We start from the raw sequence: 17,229 nt of genomic DNA, 5'->3' as shown, positions 1-17,229 counted from the left end.
TGAATCAAGGTACTAGGAAAAAAAATGAAAATACAACTAAACATAGTTGTTAACAAATCAAAGCGGTTGAGCAGAACAGGATATTACAGCCGACGTTTCAGCATTCTGAATCAGGGAGGCAAATCTTCAGGAGGTTTAACACCTTCCTTTAATACAAGAAATTCCAATAGTTTCGAGGGAGTAAAAAATATGTAATTAACTGTTTCAAAAGTAACATGGCATTTACAAGGGAACTTCAACAAAAAAGTAGCTCCTAAATTAATTGTCCTAGTGGTTATGGGTTTTTGAGGAAAGTTCCAGTTGTTATTTTTTTCTCATGCTTTGTGATGCGACATATACTAACTGATGGAGGAGCTGGCCATCAGGTATCACTGCCTTCAGTTCAGTTTTCTCTATCTCCACCTGCGTTCAGTTTTCTCTATCTCCACCTGCTGGTAGACGGATACAACCCACCAGTTTCTGAATTCATCTGCTGCGACTAAAGGAAAGAAAATTATCAGGTAAGGCATAATTTTACAGTTTTCAGCATCTTACAAAATTTCATATAATTCTGTTCGATCCAAATAGCTAGTGGAAGAGAATTCCTTTCAGAAATAATAACAGAAAAAAAATGTATTAACAATCCTCAAAAAATGCATTTTACCATATGAGGGATGACGAAGAGTAAAAAGTAAGCTGATCCCGCAATCAGGGAGAATGACCGAACAATGTTTTAGAACTCATATTTATGAAGATGGCGCCGACACGCTGAACGCTGCAAACTTGCTCAGAGTAAATTCGCTGCTAAACTTGATTTTCTTAAAAAAAAAAAGCCCCATAAGCGAAAAGGAAGGGTGAGAGCCTTACCTTCTCAGGCTCTTACGTCCTCTCCGATGCAGCGAACTCTGGACGGCTTTGCAATTCGGCGTCCACCAGGTGATTCAGGAGAAGGAAATCCGCTTGCCAGTGCAGGGGCTCAGACGTCGCTGGAAGTTGAGATCTCTTTGTCTCCCCCGGCTGTTGGTACTCCACTCTGTCCAGCCGTGATTCGGGAAGGGGTTGCTGAACTACAAGCTCCGGAAGTCGGAGCCAGTGTGGCCAGCAGAGAGGGCCCCCTCCTGGAGTTGGAGTCAGCTGTGGAAGGTAAACTGATGCGGGAGATCTCGCCAAGAGTGGTAACGCTTGACATGCTTTGGCAGTCAATGCAAAAAATGCAAGATTTAATAATAAATTCTACTCAAGAGACAAAAAAACTCGCAAATACTGTAGACCAGCTATCCAAATCTATGGATAAGCTGAAGCAAGATTTAAAAGATCAGGAAAAATGCTCTCAGGAAGAAGCTGTGAATATTAAAGAAAAATTTACCGCAGTGATGAAAGATAATATATCTATGCGTCAAAGGATTGAACAAATAGAAAACTATAATAGGCGATTGAACATGTGAATTCTTAACTTCCCCAAACCAATAGGAATGTTACCATATGATTTGTTTAAAAAGTTTCTTGTGGAGAATTTAAAATTTTCAGCTCAAAATATTCCGCCGATAAATAAGATTTATTTTTTACCTTCAAAGAAAGATCGAGAAGGCGTTTTGGAGGAAGCTGAGGAACTAAATGACATTTCACAGATATTGGAGGACTCTTTGTCCGAGGTGACAACTAGAGCTACCCTCCTTGTATCCTTTCTATTTGAGCAAGACTTTGACGCTATATTAAAACTGTATTTTAAAAATACAAAGCAACAATTTTGTGGACAGAAATTGTGGATATTTCCTGATGTGACTAAGATCACTCAAGAGAGAAGAAAGCAGTTTCTGGAAATGAGAGAGGAAACCAGGTCTTTAGGGGCAACTTTTTTACTTGCTTATCCTTGCAAGTGTGTTATAAAATATCTAAATACAAAGTATGTGTTTTTTGTACCAACACAATTGAGAGAATTTATAAATATGAAAAAGCTTGTCAAATGATAAAACCAGCATAAAGTATTGTGAATGGTGGTATTTAGGGCTATGCCTTTCCTTATGATTTTCTTTATTATGCTCCCCTGAACTATTTGGACTTCTCCCTCCTTTATTTGTGGTCAAAGGAAGATATGGTGAAATAATAATGTTTTCTTTAGTTAATTATGTTTCCACTTGAATTGTATGTATCACTCATATCTGTATTTTGTTGTAGCAAGTACAATACTTGTAAAGTTATGAAAATTTTCAATAAATAAATAAAAAAAAAAGAACTCATATTTATTAATAGCTGAGAAGTAGAGCTGTAAACAATCTGAGACAATAGGCAGAAAGCTTTAAACAGTATATGTTCAGCCACTGGAAGTCAGTTCAGCTTGACCATAATCTCAGAGACGCTAGTAAATCTATTCACCCTAAAGAATGAGTTGGAGCTTTTTGAGATGCTTAGAACACAGCCCTAAGTAAAGTACGTTGCAATAGTCCACACTCCAAACTCTGCCCCTGTTCATGCCTATCACAAAACTGTATCATACAATGCACTGAATTATTTGTTACTGATGAAAATATATAGAAATTGCTAAAAGTAACAATAAGATTTTGGAAAACAAGTCTAATGCTAAATATTAAGGAACTGGGTGAAGTGTATATCTGAAAAGCCATTTATCAAGGAGATTCATTATCACCTCTGCTCTTCATTCTATTGCCAACACCTCTAACAAAAACATTAAACAGTGCCAATCATGGTTATCAAATTTGAAAGCAAAGTCTGAAAATCTCACATTTGTTATATATGAATGATTTGAAATTTTATGAAAACTGTAAGACTGAACTGGAGCCACTACTCAACATGTTCACATTTTCAGTAAGTATATTTCAGTAGAGTTTGGACTTCAGAAATGTGTGATTTTATCATTAAAAAGAAGAAAAATTGAAAATACAGAAGAAATTGAACAACATTATTAGAAAACTACCATTTGAAGAAACCTACAAATACTTAGGAATTCGCAAATCTTCTGAAATTATGCATGATTATATTAAAAAAATAAAACATGACAGAATATGTTAGGCATGTTTGGAAAATTTTAAAGTCAAAATGGCTGAACCCATATGTTAATACACTGCTGGCATAGTTGAATGGACACAATCAGATTTAGATATTCTAGCCTGGAAAACTGGGATGCTAATGAATGTACATCATGCTCTTAATTCACAAAGTGATAGAGATAGGCTTTATGTTTCACAGAATTGTGGACAAGGTTTATTAGAAGTGGAAAAATAGGCCTAAATGATTATATCCTAAACAGCAAAGAATAACTATTGACTAAAGTACAAAATAAACAAAAATTGTTAAATCTGTGGAAACAAAAGAGGAATGCAAAAAAAACAAATAAAAGAGATAGCAAACTGGAAAAACAGTTGCATAGGCAATAGTTGAAAAAAATAGAAGGAATTGTGGACAACACATGGACATAAATATAGAATGGTAGTCTAATAAAAGAAACAGACGCAGTAATTTTTGCTTCTCAAGAACACGCAATTCAAACAGATGTCATGAAGACAAAAATCGAAAAAATTAGCAATAAAAGTAAATGAAGACTTTGTAAAAAATAATAAATAATTAAAAGAAGAGGAAACTGTAGACCATATTATCAGTGGCTGTATCAGTGGCTGCAGCAAAACTGCCCAAACCAAATACAGGAAATGATACAACACGGTTGCCACATTAATTCACTTATTGAAAAATATGCATTCAGTGTGACAACAAATTATTGAGAACATGAAGAAAATGCAAAATATTATCAGATTTTAGAATGTAGGCAGATAGACAGATAGCAATATGGCTAGATATAACACTAGTAAAACTGAAATACATATGATTTATTGAAATGTCAATATCAGATGATTATCAGGTTGAAGAAAAAGAATTAGATAACAAAAGTGCCAGGATTTACAAATTGGAACTGGAAGACTCTGGAAAAAGAAACCAATGGTGGTATCAATAATAATTGGAGCTTTGGGAGCCAATCACAGAATCTTACAAAGAACTTAGAATTGCTTAACCTTGAAGGACTACACCTTACCAGCTACAAAAATTAACCTTATTTGGAATGACATTTATTCTATAACAATACCTTTAGAAATCTTAGGTCCTCGGGAAGGACTTGAATTCTTGGAGGCCACAACCAGTCAAAAAGACTCATGGCTTTTCAAACTTTGATGGTCTATGTATGCACACATTTTTCATTTTGTTTTATCAAGGTATAACAAAGTCTTGCTACGATCATCCAGAATGTAAAATAGGAGCTTGTGATACCCGATGACAGAAGAAAAAAACAAGACACTACCTTAAAGTAGACAGTAGGATTCACTATGCTGTGACAATGTGCAAAAGGCCCTTCTGTATCCATGAGTAGTAAACACCACCGTTGAGCATAGTATTCTAGAAAGAAGGCAAAAAGCAGCAGTTGGTATCCTTCCCACATGGCTAGAATTCAGCTGGATATAATCCTATAAATTTGGCCACTAGACCACCACTACAATAAGGTACAGGAGGGGGGGGGGTAGTGAGTGGAGTCATGTGGGTGGAGGGAGGCTGGAATACTGGGGAGGGGATATACATGGGGGGAGAGAGAGGGAATCTAGCTTTCTGTGGGGGGGGGGGGGGGAGTCAAAGTGACAGAGGGCGGGACATGTGTCCTCTTTTTCCTTAGGGTAAATATGGCAACCCTAGTAAAGAGGCATACCAAAAACTTAATCGTAAATCCCAAAACCCTTCTGATATCCAATACACACAATCTACACAAACCAAGGGAATCAAAGTCAATCACAATAAAAGACTTCTACAATAATGCAGATACACAGTGTAATCATTCAGAAACTGAAAGTCTAAGACCCTCAGAAATATAACTCACCCATGCAGCTAACCAGAAATATGGAAGCTAAAGAGGGTGGACAAGTTTTTTTCATTCATTGGGTCCTTCACACTGCAAACCAAAGCCCTTAGCCAGTGTTTCCTTCACAATAAGCAGTGTGGGAAAACAAACAAACTTGATTGAATACACTGTGAAAAATCACTTAGCATAAGCAAATATAGCAATAGTCTTTTAAACACAAGATATCTAAATGTAGCAATAGTCCTTCTCAATAAATCTTAGTACTATAGAATCACAAAGTAGAACATTTTTAAACATATACTTATCTTCATGCTGCCAAGCAAGAGACACTCCTACCCGGCAGCTCCACAGTCAGAATGCCTTGAAAAACCAGATGTCAGTGAATTCTTCTTAATGCTGCTTCACTGAGCTTTTGATAATCTTCGCAGCCTCCCTGAACACCCACTACTTATTGTGAAGGAATCACCAACTTGTATAAGTATTCTATAATGGAATCTTGACGACCAGATGCCATTATAGAATTAGCATTTGGTGTGCTGCATCTTGCCTCCAACATGTTGACCACCTTATACGCATACTCAGCACCATTGCCTATCTGTATAGTGGCACTGAATTTATACATTTTTAATTGCATTTACATATATATATTGCAAAAGAAAAGAAAGGAAATAGAATAATGAACAAAATTCAGGAATTCACCTGATCAGAGGACAAATAATTCAAAAACGTATACACTAAATGACAGACCTAATATCTAATATAAATAAACTTCAAATCCCTCTAAATTAATAGAAAAACCATGCAACAGTACATTGTAGGACAGGTTTACCTTGAAGAAATGATTCTAAATGAGTAGGGTCTAAGAAAACATATTTGTTTTCTCCATATGTAATCAGGCATTGACATGGAAACCAAAGGAAAATAGTAGCTCTGAAAGCTAAAACCCCAGACTTCAACTGTAATAACTGTTTTCTACAAAGTTGTGTTTGCTTGGTCACATAGGGAAATACAAATATCTGTTGACCACAAAAGGGGGCTTATCTCTTAGCAAAAAATAGGATATTTTTCTTGACAGCTTCAGACTGAAAGGTCACCAATAAAGTGGCGTATTTAGATATAACTTCCTGAGAAGATTCTAAAAATTGGGATATGTCTAAGTTGTCAGAAGAAATTTGATCTATACCTCCCTCTTCACCTGGAATTCTGGAACCTCTAGGTATATAATAAATATTCTCAACTGAAAAAGTATCAACTTGAGAATACTGCAAAACTAGAGAGTGACACGGTAATGGGGAATTTTATTTTTAATTATATGATACTATCGTGGTAATGGTAAGATGTTAAACAGTAGTGCCGTGGGAGCGGGGCCTGCAGTTACTTTATCCCCACAGTAATGGGGATAAACTTCTGGCTCCCCCCCCCCCCCCCCCGAGCCTACCTTAGCTCACCCAAGCGGTCTAGTGGTCTCTTCAGGGAAGGAAAGAATCCACTCTTTCCTGCCTGCTGCCACTGCTCTGCCTGATATGGCCGCCTATTTAAAATTGCTGCCCAGACTTCAAGTGGAAGTCTCACAAAGCCGCCACTTGAAATCTTGGCAGCCATTGTAAAGAAGGGGGAGAATCAGGCAGAGCAGAGGCAGCAAGCAGGAAAGAGTAGGCTTCTTTCCTACCCCAAAAGAAACCACTAGAGCGGCATTGGGCTGAATAGTGGCAATGGGCAATAAGTAAGCCAGCCCAGAAAGCCAACCAGCCAGCAAGCCGGGCCAGGCCAGGTCAGCCAGACTGCCACCCAGCCAAGCCAACCCAGCCAGCCAGCAAGTAAGCCAGCCAGGCCAACCCAACTAGCCAGCTGGCCAGCCAACCAAGCCTAGCCAGCCAGGCCATTCCAGCCACCTAGCCAGCAAGTAATTCAGCCAGCCTATTATCAGTATTAAATATTTGTCTTTTAAACTATAAGCCTAAGTTGTTTATTTACAGTGCCTGTTAGTCCCATAAAATTGCATTAAAATCTTCCTTTCAGCTTTGACTAGGGAGATACGGGCAAGAAAATTAAGACCGTGGGGATGGTGAGGGGATGGAGTTACAACATCTGCTTGATTATGGGGATGGAGTGGGGATGAGAAAAAAGGTTTGGTTGCGGGAAGGGAATGGGGACAAATTTTGTCCCCACATCACACACTATGCAAAACATCCCATATTTTTTTAAAATGCCACAAGATAGATGTATATCATAAAGGCCATGAAATGGTGCAAACCATACATATTTCTAGTTGTTATTTTAATATAAGCTATTTTGCTTTTCTTGAGCTGGGAGCAGACTTAAGAGTTGCAAGAGAATTATAAATGTGCTTTTTCAGAAAAATACCTTTCTAAGGCTGAGGTCTGACATTTGACCTATACTAACTTGTGATAAGTTGCTGGTCAGCAGCTAAGAGCCAGAGACTCCTATGACTAAGGACACCTGCTGCATCCAGATAAACAATCAGAAGGAGAAGTAAGTGGGTGTGGGTAAAAACTGTAGGCTAAGCAAGAGGGTAGAGGGAGCTAGTATGACGACTGTGCATACCAAGGACATAGGTCAACAAATATCAAATGAAAACTTATGCTTATATGCATGACAAGCCCTAACTGCCAATACAATAAAGGAATAAATTATAGAATTTGATGGAAGATGATTCATAACAGGAAACAGAATATTCTGGAAAGATGCATATTCATTAGGTAGGAAGGATAATTATAATTAAGATAATGAAGAAAGGAAGAAAAAATATTTAAGAGGAAACAGAACTGAGGATGACGAGCCTCAGTGTGTCCACTAGCAGGTGGACGTATTGATAGCTCCCAGGGAAAACTCTGTTTTTATTTGCTACATATTATATTGTATTGGGAGTTTATTTGTTACTATTTCAATAATTACTGATTGGCTTCTTTGACAATTTGAATAAAGATTTATTATGTCTAATACTTATTTAGTAGCCAGACGTTTTCTTGCCTGGAATTCTGCCTGGGGAGTAAAGATTTACTCCTCCAGAAGGTTACTTCTGTCTCAGAGGCAAGACAGAAAGTGAACACAGATCATTGATCCTAGATTGTTGATGTATTATTGTACTTTTTATTAATTCACTAAATCATGATTATTATGATGCATTTGATTATTAATTGTATAATTCTTTTTAATGTAAAGCTGTTTACAGTAGGTTGCATGTTTGTTTGAGGAAGGCAGTCTATAAATATATGTTTGTTTATTCATTCTTACTGTATCACCATTCATCAAACATACTTCAAAGAGGTTAATACTGCTAAACAATGAAACAGAAAAGAGCACCAAAAATCAGCAGGATAGGGACAACAAAGGAAAAACTAAAGATAAATAAGGTTATCACAAATCAGACTACCCTGGCCCCTTCCTATGAGAAATTGGTTTCAAAGTAGTAAATCTTCAGGGCCACGTCTTATAGGATGATTCATTATCAATAGCTGGTGAATAACAAATAGAAAAATGAGAAGAATGGGTCACATCCAAATGAGCATGAGAAACAGGCAGACTCACCCAGAGATACTCCCTCAGGGAACAAAGTGTCCTTGAGTGTACATTACATATGGTATTACCAGGGAGGAAAGATTCAAAAGGAAGTTCTGTGTAAAAGCTTTGTTGGCAAGCAAAAGCATCTTAAAATGAGCGTGGTATGGTACTGCTAAAGGAAGGGTGAATGCTCCATATCTGTCTTTGTTGGTTGCTTTCCCTCTGTCCAGCCTAATGTCACTGATGTTTCCTTTTCCAGACATAGTTGCCTATTGTACTCCCTCTCTCCACCATCATTTCAGCCTCATACAATCACTGCCTTTGACAAAGCATTTCAGTACCATTCATGCCTCCGCCTCATCTTCTGATCCCTGACTGGCTTCCCTCGTCATAAATTTGCCTCCTTAGTTCTACCAGTTTGTTTCCCCATTGTTCATAAAAGCTTAACAGCTGGCTTTGTCCCTACCTGCTGGAAACAAGCAATGGTTAAATCCAGGGGTGTGCTGGTAAAATTTTAACAACAGGCTCTTTCTCCGGACGTAGCCAGCTCTGCAGTTGGAAGGACCAGGGGTGGCCGGGTGGGGGGGGGGGGGGAGCAACACTTGCCTCTCTCTCCTCCCTCCCTTCGTGCAGGCACTCTAGGCATACCTTTGCTGGCAACCAATAAATGGACTGCCACCACTCCCAACGTCTTGCTCTGAGCAGCATGCTGAAACTTCTCACACATGCTGGAGAAGTCCCAGCCTGCTGCTCAGAACTGGAAACAAGGAGCTGGGAGCAGCAGCAGTCTATTTACTTGGCTGGCAGGGCTCAGCATCCCCACCAGCAAAGTAAAAGAAAATTCAGCAAGGGGCCCAAGCCCACATTTTGGGAGCCAGTTGTTAAAGTAGCCATGGAGGGCCCTACTTTAACAACCGGCTCCCAAAATTCTTAAAAACTTAACAACCGGCTCTTGCGAGCCTGTGAGAGCCTGCTCCAGCACACCACTGGTTAAATCCATCCTGAAGGTAATAAATAGAAATAAAACAAAGAAAGAAAAGCAAAGAAGATGACACTTTTTTTTATTGGACTAACAATACATTTTTGATTAGCTTCTGAAAGCAATACCTTTGAAAGCTAAAATGTATTAAGTTAGTCCAATATTTACTTTGTTTATTGAAAAAAAAACACTTGCCCCTCATCTGCGCCAAGCAGATTTCAGTACATCACATATCACTGATGCTCTTCATGTCGCATTATACAATGAGATTTTATGAACACTTGGCCAAGTTCATTGAGCAATCTTTGTGTCATCGGATCTTTCCTCTGCTTTTGATACAGTTGACCATGATCTTTTACGTGCAAGCCTTCACTCCCTTGGCATCTCCTGTTTGGTTTTCTTGTGGTTTCAATCTTATTTCACTAACAGATCATACCAAGCAAACTCATTCTTCTCCACAGCATTCTGTCAATCCTATTCCTCTCCCTTCGGCATTCCACAAAGATTAGTCCTTGCACCCACCCTTTTTTAACATTTGTAGTTTGTCTCAGAACGGGAGTGGAGGAAACCATTTTAGATATTGCTGAAGCTCCAATCTTGCCTCGGCATTTCTTTGGTATATTGAAGAACAAATGGAGCTGCGGTGAGTATGTTCTCACTCTAGGGCGCCATCTTGCCCCTCCTCCCCAGGGACTGAACTATTGTGTTCTGGTTGAAGAATGCATCTCCACATTGTCCTGTATATCTTTAGGGATTAACTGAAAATACTGCTTCTCACATAGGGGTCATTCTCTGTGTGCATATTTGGGTTGTGTAGAGCCTTGACTTCTCCATTAACACTTGAGACCTATAGATCAATTTCAGCAGGCAATGCAAAAGGTGCCAGTACTCAGTACTACCTAGCATCCCCTGAGAAACAGCCCTGCATTTATCATAGTTTGGTATTCAAACTACTGGAGAGTCCTTGTCTATCATGTATAGTAAAGATGATATTTTAAGACTCACCATTTTCTATGTTGAGTGCACAGGGATCCTCATAGATGTTTTTGACATCAGGGCAGTCAGCTTGGGCTTTCCAAGTGTTGGCAAAGGCGGCTGAAGTTCCTTCTACTACTCCACTCATAGCTATGAAATCATCTGCCTGAATGCTGTTGTAGTTTCCACAGAGGCCTTTAAAAAAAGAGAGAGAAAGAAGAAAAAGAAAGCAGAATCATTTTCAACTAAATCAAAAGGACATTGTGCTGAGAAGGGGGAAGAATGTTGTTGAACTCCTTGACTGTCTAGATCCTGAACCTGGCGTATACCCAGAAGACAGAACCTGGACTAACTTCGAGATATTATCGGAGGATCTTATCTCCCAAACGCTCAAAAGATTCACCAAATCTCATTGCAAATTAGACATATGCCCAAATAACCTCATGACATCTGCCCCTCAACAATTTATAACAGACCTCACGAATCACGTGAGCTATATGTTACAAACTGGACTCTTCCCAAAGGAGAAAGGAAACATTCTACTTACCCCTATACCCAAAGACGCAAAGAAGAGCGCTAGTGAAATAACCAACTACAGACCAGTAGCATCCATTCCCTTAATAACCAAACTAACGGAAGGGATGGTAACCAAACAACTCACAAATTATTTAGACAAATTCTCAATACTACATGACTCCCAGTCAGGATTCCAGTCTAACCACAGTACGGAAATGGTACTAGTTACACTCATGAATAAATTTAAACAAACGATTGCAACTGGCAAGAACATACTACTTCTACAATTTGATTTGCCTAGCGCCTTCAACATGGTTGATCATGGAATACTACTACATATCCTCGAGTACTTCGGAATCGGAGGCAACGTTCTCAATTGGTTCAAGGGGTCCTTAACCACACGATCATACCAAGTGACATCTAATTCGACTACATCAGCTACATGGATACCTGAATGCGGAGTTCCACAGGGATCCCCCTCTCACCGACCTTATTCAACTTAATGATGATACCCTTGGTGAAACTACTATCAAACCAAAACCTTAACCCATACATATACGCAGACAACGTAACGATCTTCATCCCATTTAAACAAGATTTAAAGGAAATTTCCAATGACATCAACCAAAGTCTACATATCATGCACACATGGGCAGATGCATTTCAGCTGAAACTCAATGCAGAAAAAACCCAAATGCCTAAACCCAATACCTCTCAACATAACATGAACAAATTCACCACCATTAACACACCAAAACTGAATCTTCCAATTTCGGACACCCTAAAAATTCTTGGCGTTACCATTGATCGACACCTAACACTTGAGAATCACGCGAAAAACACAACCAAGAAGATGTTCCACTCAATGTGGAAATTAAAAAGAGTAAGACCTTTCTTCCCAAGGACCGTCTTCCGCAACCTGGTACAATCAATGGTACTCAGTCATCTAGATTACTGCAATGCACTCTACGCTGGCTGCAAAGAGCAAATAATCAAGAAACTCCAGACAGCTCAGAACACTGCAGCTAGACTCATATTTGGTAAAACAAAATATGGAAGTGCCGGACCCCTGTGAGAAAAGCTACACTGGCTCCCACTCAAAGAATGCGTCACGTTCAAGATATGTACCCTAGTTCACAAAATCATTCACGGAGATGCCCCAGCCTACATGTCAGACCTGATAGACTTACCCCCCAGGAATGCTAAAAAATCATCCCGCACATTCCTTAATCTTCACTTCCCCAACTGTAAAGGTTTAAAATACAAATTAACGCATGTGTCAACCTTTCCCTACCTGAGCGCACAATTCTGGCGGGCAACTTAAAAATGATCTACGAACTGACTAATTTCCGCAAACTACTGAAGACCCATCTCTTTAACAAGGTATACCACAAAGATCAACAAATATGAACTCCTATACATATATTCAGAACTGCCTTAAAATATTTACTTGTTAAACTACTATCATGTTTTATCGTTATCATATTACCCAAGATCCTTCTGTCAAACTAAATGTAAATTTTCTTATATATTTCCACCATTCATGATGTATTGTAAGCCACATTGAGCCTGCAAAGAGGTGGGAAAATGTGGGATACAAATGCAATAAATAAATAAATAAATATATCTTACCACACATTTGCCCCCTGTAAGCTGGGTCTAGGATGAGGTAGACCTGCATGATAGGGACAAGCTGAACTTGGAGCTGGAGGCCCAGCATTGTCTGCACAATGATGAAGAATGAAGAAGGCCTGAAAATGATGGTGTTGGCTATGGACAAAGAGCACAATAGTGGTTTTTAAGCTTTTGATGTGATTTATGACTGCAACACACACAAAGCCAAAAACCTTAGGTCTTATTGTATAAACAATTGTTTGCATTAGACAGGAAACTGAACAATCATGTGATAACAACTCCCCCTCCCCCTACTGCCCTCTGTTTCTAAAGCTTCCCTTTAGATCTTTTATTTAAGAGTTAACTAGAAATGAAAATAAAGTCAGATGGGTCGATAGCCAGCGGCAGTGAGCATTTTTTTAAACACTGACTGTAGCTGCTTAGATTAGAACCGGTTACTCAGTGCTGGCACTAGTAGTGAATATCTGTATCATCAGCAACACCTGGAAGTTATCCCCAGGATTCTATATAGCATGACCGAGATTGTGAGTGCAAATCCAGGTGTATTCTGGGTTTGCACACACAATCTAATTACTTAGCAAGCAATCAGTGCCGATAATTGACATTTAACAAGCAATTATTGATACTAATTGGAATTAATTAGAATTTATACGCATAACTTTCTAGGCATATTGTGTAAAGTGGTGCACATGAATTCTAATGTGCACTGACAAAAAGGGGTGTGGCTATGGGCGTGGAATAGGTAGACTGTAGGAATTCTGAATATCTACGTGCACAGTTATAGAATACACATGCTCCGCGCCTAACTTAGGCTCCAGCAACTTGGCGTACATGGATACGGTTAGAGTTAGACACAGCCAAGGCCACGAGGCATATTCTATAAACTGCACCTAAATCTAGGCATGGTTTACAGAATATGCCTAGGTGGAAATATTTTCAGCACCGATTTTTCCGGCACCATATATAGAGAGACCAGTGGCGTTCCTAGGGGGGGGCTGTGGGTGCGGTCCGCCCCGGGTGCACGCCGCTGGGGGGGGGTGCTGCGCGCCTGTCGGCGCCGCTCGTTCTGTCCTCCCTCTGCCCCGGAACAAGTTACTTCCTGTTCCAGGGCAGAGGGAGCATGGAACAAGCGACGCCGACAGGTGCGCGGCACCCCCCCCCCCCCAGCAGGTAAAAATGCACCCGGGGGGGGTGTCGTTTCGCCGGGGGGAGGTGTCATTTCGCAGGGGGGGAGAAGGTGTCGTTTCCCCAGGGGAGGGGGCGCTGCACCCAGGGGGGGGGGCGCATCGGCGATCCGCCCTGGGTGTCAGCCGCCCTAGGAACGCCACTGAGAGAGACTTTAGTCCTATATGGGTAAAGCCAATATTCAGGGGTGACCAGAGCTAATATTCAGCAGCATTTCCCAGTTGAGCCACTGAATATTGGCGGACAGCCAAGTGACTGTGATTTAACTGGTTAAATTGTTTTGAATATTGGGCCCAGAATTCTTTTCAGATGAAATCCCAAAATTAAGCTATTGGAATGGATGACCTTATGAAAGTATACTTCAGTTACAGAGCTATCACTATACTAATAAAGAACTCACACTTTTTGTGTGGGTGTGTAATGAAAGCAAGTCTTCTTACCCTTTGTACATTGTTCAGGTGACTTTAAACATCTTTGTATGTGGTACTATGGAAAGACTATCTGGCAAGGTTTGTCTCTTCGCAGATATACCAAACTCTGTAATAGGGTGGACACCCTGCAGGGATTGGATGGCATGAGGAAGGATCTAGTGAAGTTTGAAGAATGGTCCAATAATTGGCAACTAAGATTTAATGCTAAGAAATGCAGGGTCATGTACTTGGGTTACAAAAATCCAAGGGAACGGTACAATATAGAGGGTGAAGTGCTTCTGTGTATGAAAGAAGAGCAGACTTGGGGATGATTGTGTCTGATGATCTTAAGGTGGCCAAACAGAAAAGGCAATGCCAGTGGTCAAAGTCAGAAGGATGCTCAGAAGCATAAGGAAAGGAATGATCAGCAAGAAAAAAAGAGGTAATAGTGCCCTTGTATAAGTCTCTGGTGAGGCCCCATTTAGAGTACTGTGTGCAATTCTGGAGGCCACACCTACAGCAGATTTAAACAAGATGGTGCCGGCCCAGAGGGTGGCTACAAAATTGGTAAGCGGTCTCTGTCATAAAACATATTGGGATAAGCTTATGAACCTCAACATGTATACACTGGGAGAGAGGGAGAGAGGGGATATGATAGAGACGTTTAAATACCTCAATGGCATTCAATGAAAGCGTAGAATGAAGTTAAGAGAAAATAGGCTTAGGAGGAATCCAAGAAAATAGAAACATGATGGCAAATAAAGGCCATATGACCCATCCAGTCTGCCCATCCTCTGTAACCCCTAACTCTTCCTTTTTCTAAGCGATCCCACATGCTTATCCCATGCCTTTTTAAATTCTGGAACAGTCCTCAACTCCACAACCTCCATCACCCTTTCTGTGAAATAGTACTTACTTAGATTACTCCTAAGCCTTAATGGAAAGGGTGGTGGAGGCATGGAATTGCCTCCCAGTGGTGCTGTCATGTTTCTATGTTTCTATTGCATTCTAATTGAGTACTCTAAATTTGAACCCTCTAGTTAAAGGGGTCTGTTACTAAGCTAAGGTAAAATATCACATTTTACTGTAGGGGTCATTGACATGTAACTCATTATTGCAGGTTAGTAGCTCTTGCAGCAAAATAATAATGGAACTTGTAATCAATTTTACAAGCTGCATTATTTTTCTCCTTTGGAGTATCAGACTTCCAGTGCATGGTCTGATGCTCCAGAGATCCTTCTTAAAGGGTCCAGTGCATCAAATAAAAATCCCTTCCCTGCCTCCCCATGCAAAAGACCCTTTAGCTCCTAAGGCAGCATGGCCCCATGTGGAGATACTACTACTACTACTAATAGCATTTATATAGCGCTACCAGACACACGCAGTGCTGAACATTTGACATAGAGAGACAGTCCCTGCTCAAAGAGCTTACCCTAGATTCTCCCTGGTTAAACCCCAGTGAGTTGGACATGCCTGGATATTCAGTGGCACTAAAACCAGTTAGTGCCACTGAATATGCCCTTTGACCACCAAAGCACTATGGGCCGGATTCTATATAAGGCGTGGCAAATAGCATGTGTTAAATTGTGCATGTAGCCAATTTATGTGCACTACTTAATTGAGTGAAGAGCAAGTTAGTGATAATTGGCCGATAAAAACAAATTATCACTAATTGGCAATAATTGAAATTTACACATGCTTCTTTTTAGGCGTATTCTAAAAAGAGGCTCATGTAAATTCCAATGTGCATAGCTGAAAAGGGAACATGACCATGGGAGGAGTGTAGGTTGTTTCGAGGTGACAATCAAATTTATGCACGTTGTTATAAAATTCAGGGGAACACGTACATTTAGGCATGGGTATTTACACTAGGTTTTGCAATGGCGTAAATGCCCATGCCTAAATAAATGTGTGTTACCGGCCCATGCTTAAATTGGGCCACATGAATAGCAGTCCTATCTTTAAGCTGTTCAACTTATGCGGTCAAGGGCTGAACATTGCACTTAACTGCATAAGTGTTAGCAGCCAACCTAAAACCAGATATTCAATGCTGACTATAGCCAGCAGTGGGCATAAAAAGTCTGGCCGCTGCCAGCTGAATATTGGCCAGAAAGTTTCTATTGAGGGCAATGCTTCAAAATAGTTTAGTTTTATGCAGAGCATGATTGTAATGAACCTCACAACTAAGTCACATCATGTGGGGTATGATCTCAGTCTCTCAAATTTACTGCTAATATACACCATAGTACTTTCATTGTGCCAAAGAGAGCTTCTGTCAAAGGATGTAATATGTATAGGCAACCTGTCAAGGTATATTTGGAAACTGCTTTTAATCAGGCCTGTAACATTCAATATGATGGACCACTAAGTAATTCTTCAACAAAAAAACATTTTTTGATATAAATTTGGAACTGCCTGATTCTTGAATTGCAAAATTCCACAGAGCGACATTTGTTGGGCCTCTCCAAATTTGGCCATATTACTTCTCATCTTGCCAAACTTGAATGGCTTCCTGTAGCCTTCTGTGTCAGATATTACCATTCTTCTTCTTTTTATGTACATCATGTTCTTTAACCTTATGTTCTAGCATGGATATTATGATTGGTGAATGACTGTAGATTGGTGGTGTCTGGTTTTCAGCAGTTAAGACTTGAGGTGACACAGTGAAGGGCTCTCTCTGTGACTGGACAACCACAAACTTGCTTCTTTTAAAGAAGATACAAAAACATCATCTGTAGCAACAAGCTTTTGGATTCCTTGAGCTTCTTCTGGTTGGACTGGATGGACGTGTGTGTTTTTTGTTTTGTTTTTATGGTTGAATTTGTATGGATGCAATATTTGTTCTTTTATGTTTTTGTTATGTATGTGATTTGTTCCCCACTTTGGGTAAAGGCAGATTATAAATAATAAACCTAACCCTAATTATATAAATATTGAAATTCTTATAAATAAAATGCAATTTTAAAAAGTCCAGTGACTTAATGGGGGAGTAGCCACATCTAAAGCTATACAGATGGCACATGGTAAACCTCTTAGCTACACAATATGTAAACCCTAGGTTTAAAGCTATTCCAATATAGCTGTAAGATATGTCAACCTGTAATTATTAAACACAACTATATATCTTTGCAAATTTGTTTATTCTTCTTCTACCAAAACATAAACATAACTAT

At 39.7% G+C, this 17,229-nt stretch overlaps 1 protein-coding gene across 1 annotated transcript in view; it reads right to left on the bottom strand.

Moving 5' to 3' along the window:
• LOC115469673 (mucin-5AC-like) overlaps positions 1 to 17,229 on the bottom strand; it is a 158,962-nt gene that overhangs the window by 93,267 nt on the left and 48,466 nt on the right. The window contains 3 exon segments of the mRNA XM_030202460.1: positions 4,286 to 4,380; positions 10,341 to 10,505; positions 12,459 to 12,596. Coding sequence (XP_030058320.1) covers positions 4,286 to 4,380; positions 10,341 to 10,505; positions 12,459 to 12,596 — 398 coding nt within the window.

This window comes from Microcaecilia unicolor, chromosome 4, assembly GCF_901765095.1.
Source record: "Microcaecilia unicolor chromosome 4, aMicUni1.1, whole genome shotgun sequence".
Taxonomy (NCBI): domain Eukaryota; kingdom Metazoa; phylum Chordata; class Amphibia; order Gymnophiona; family Siphonopidae; genus Microcaecilia; species Microcaecilia unicolor.
This window is presented reverse-complemented; position numbering and strand designations above follow the sequence as displayed.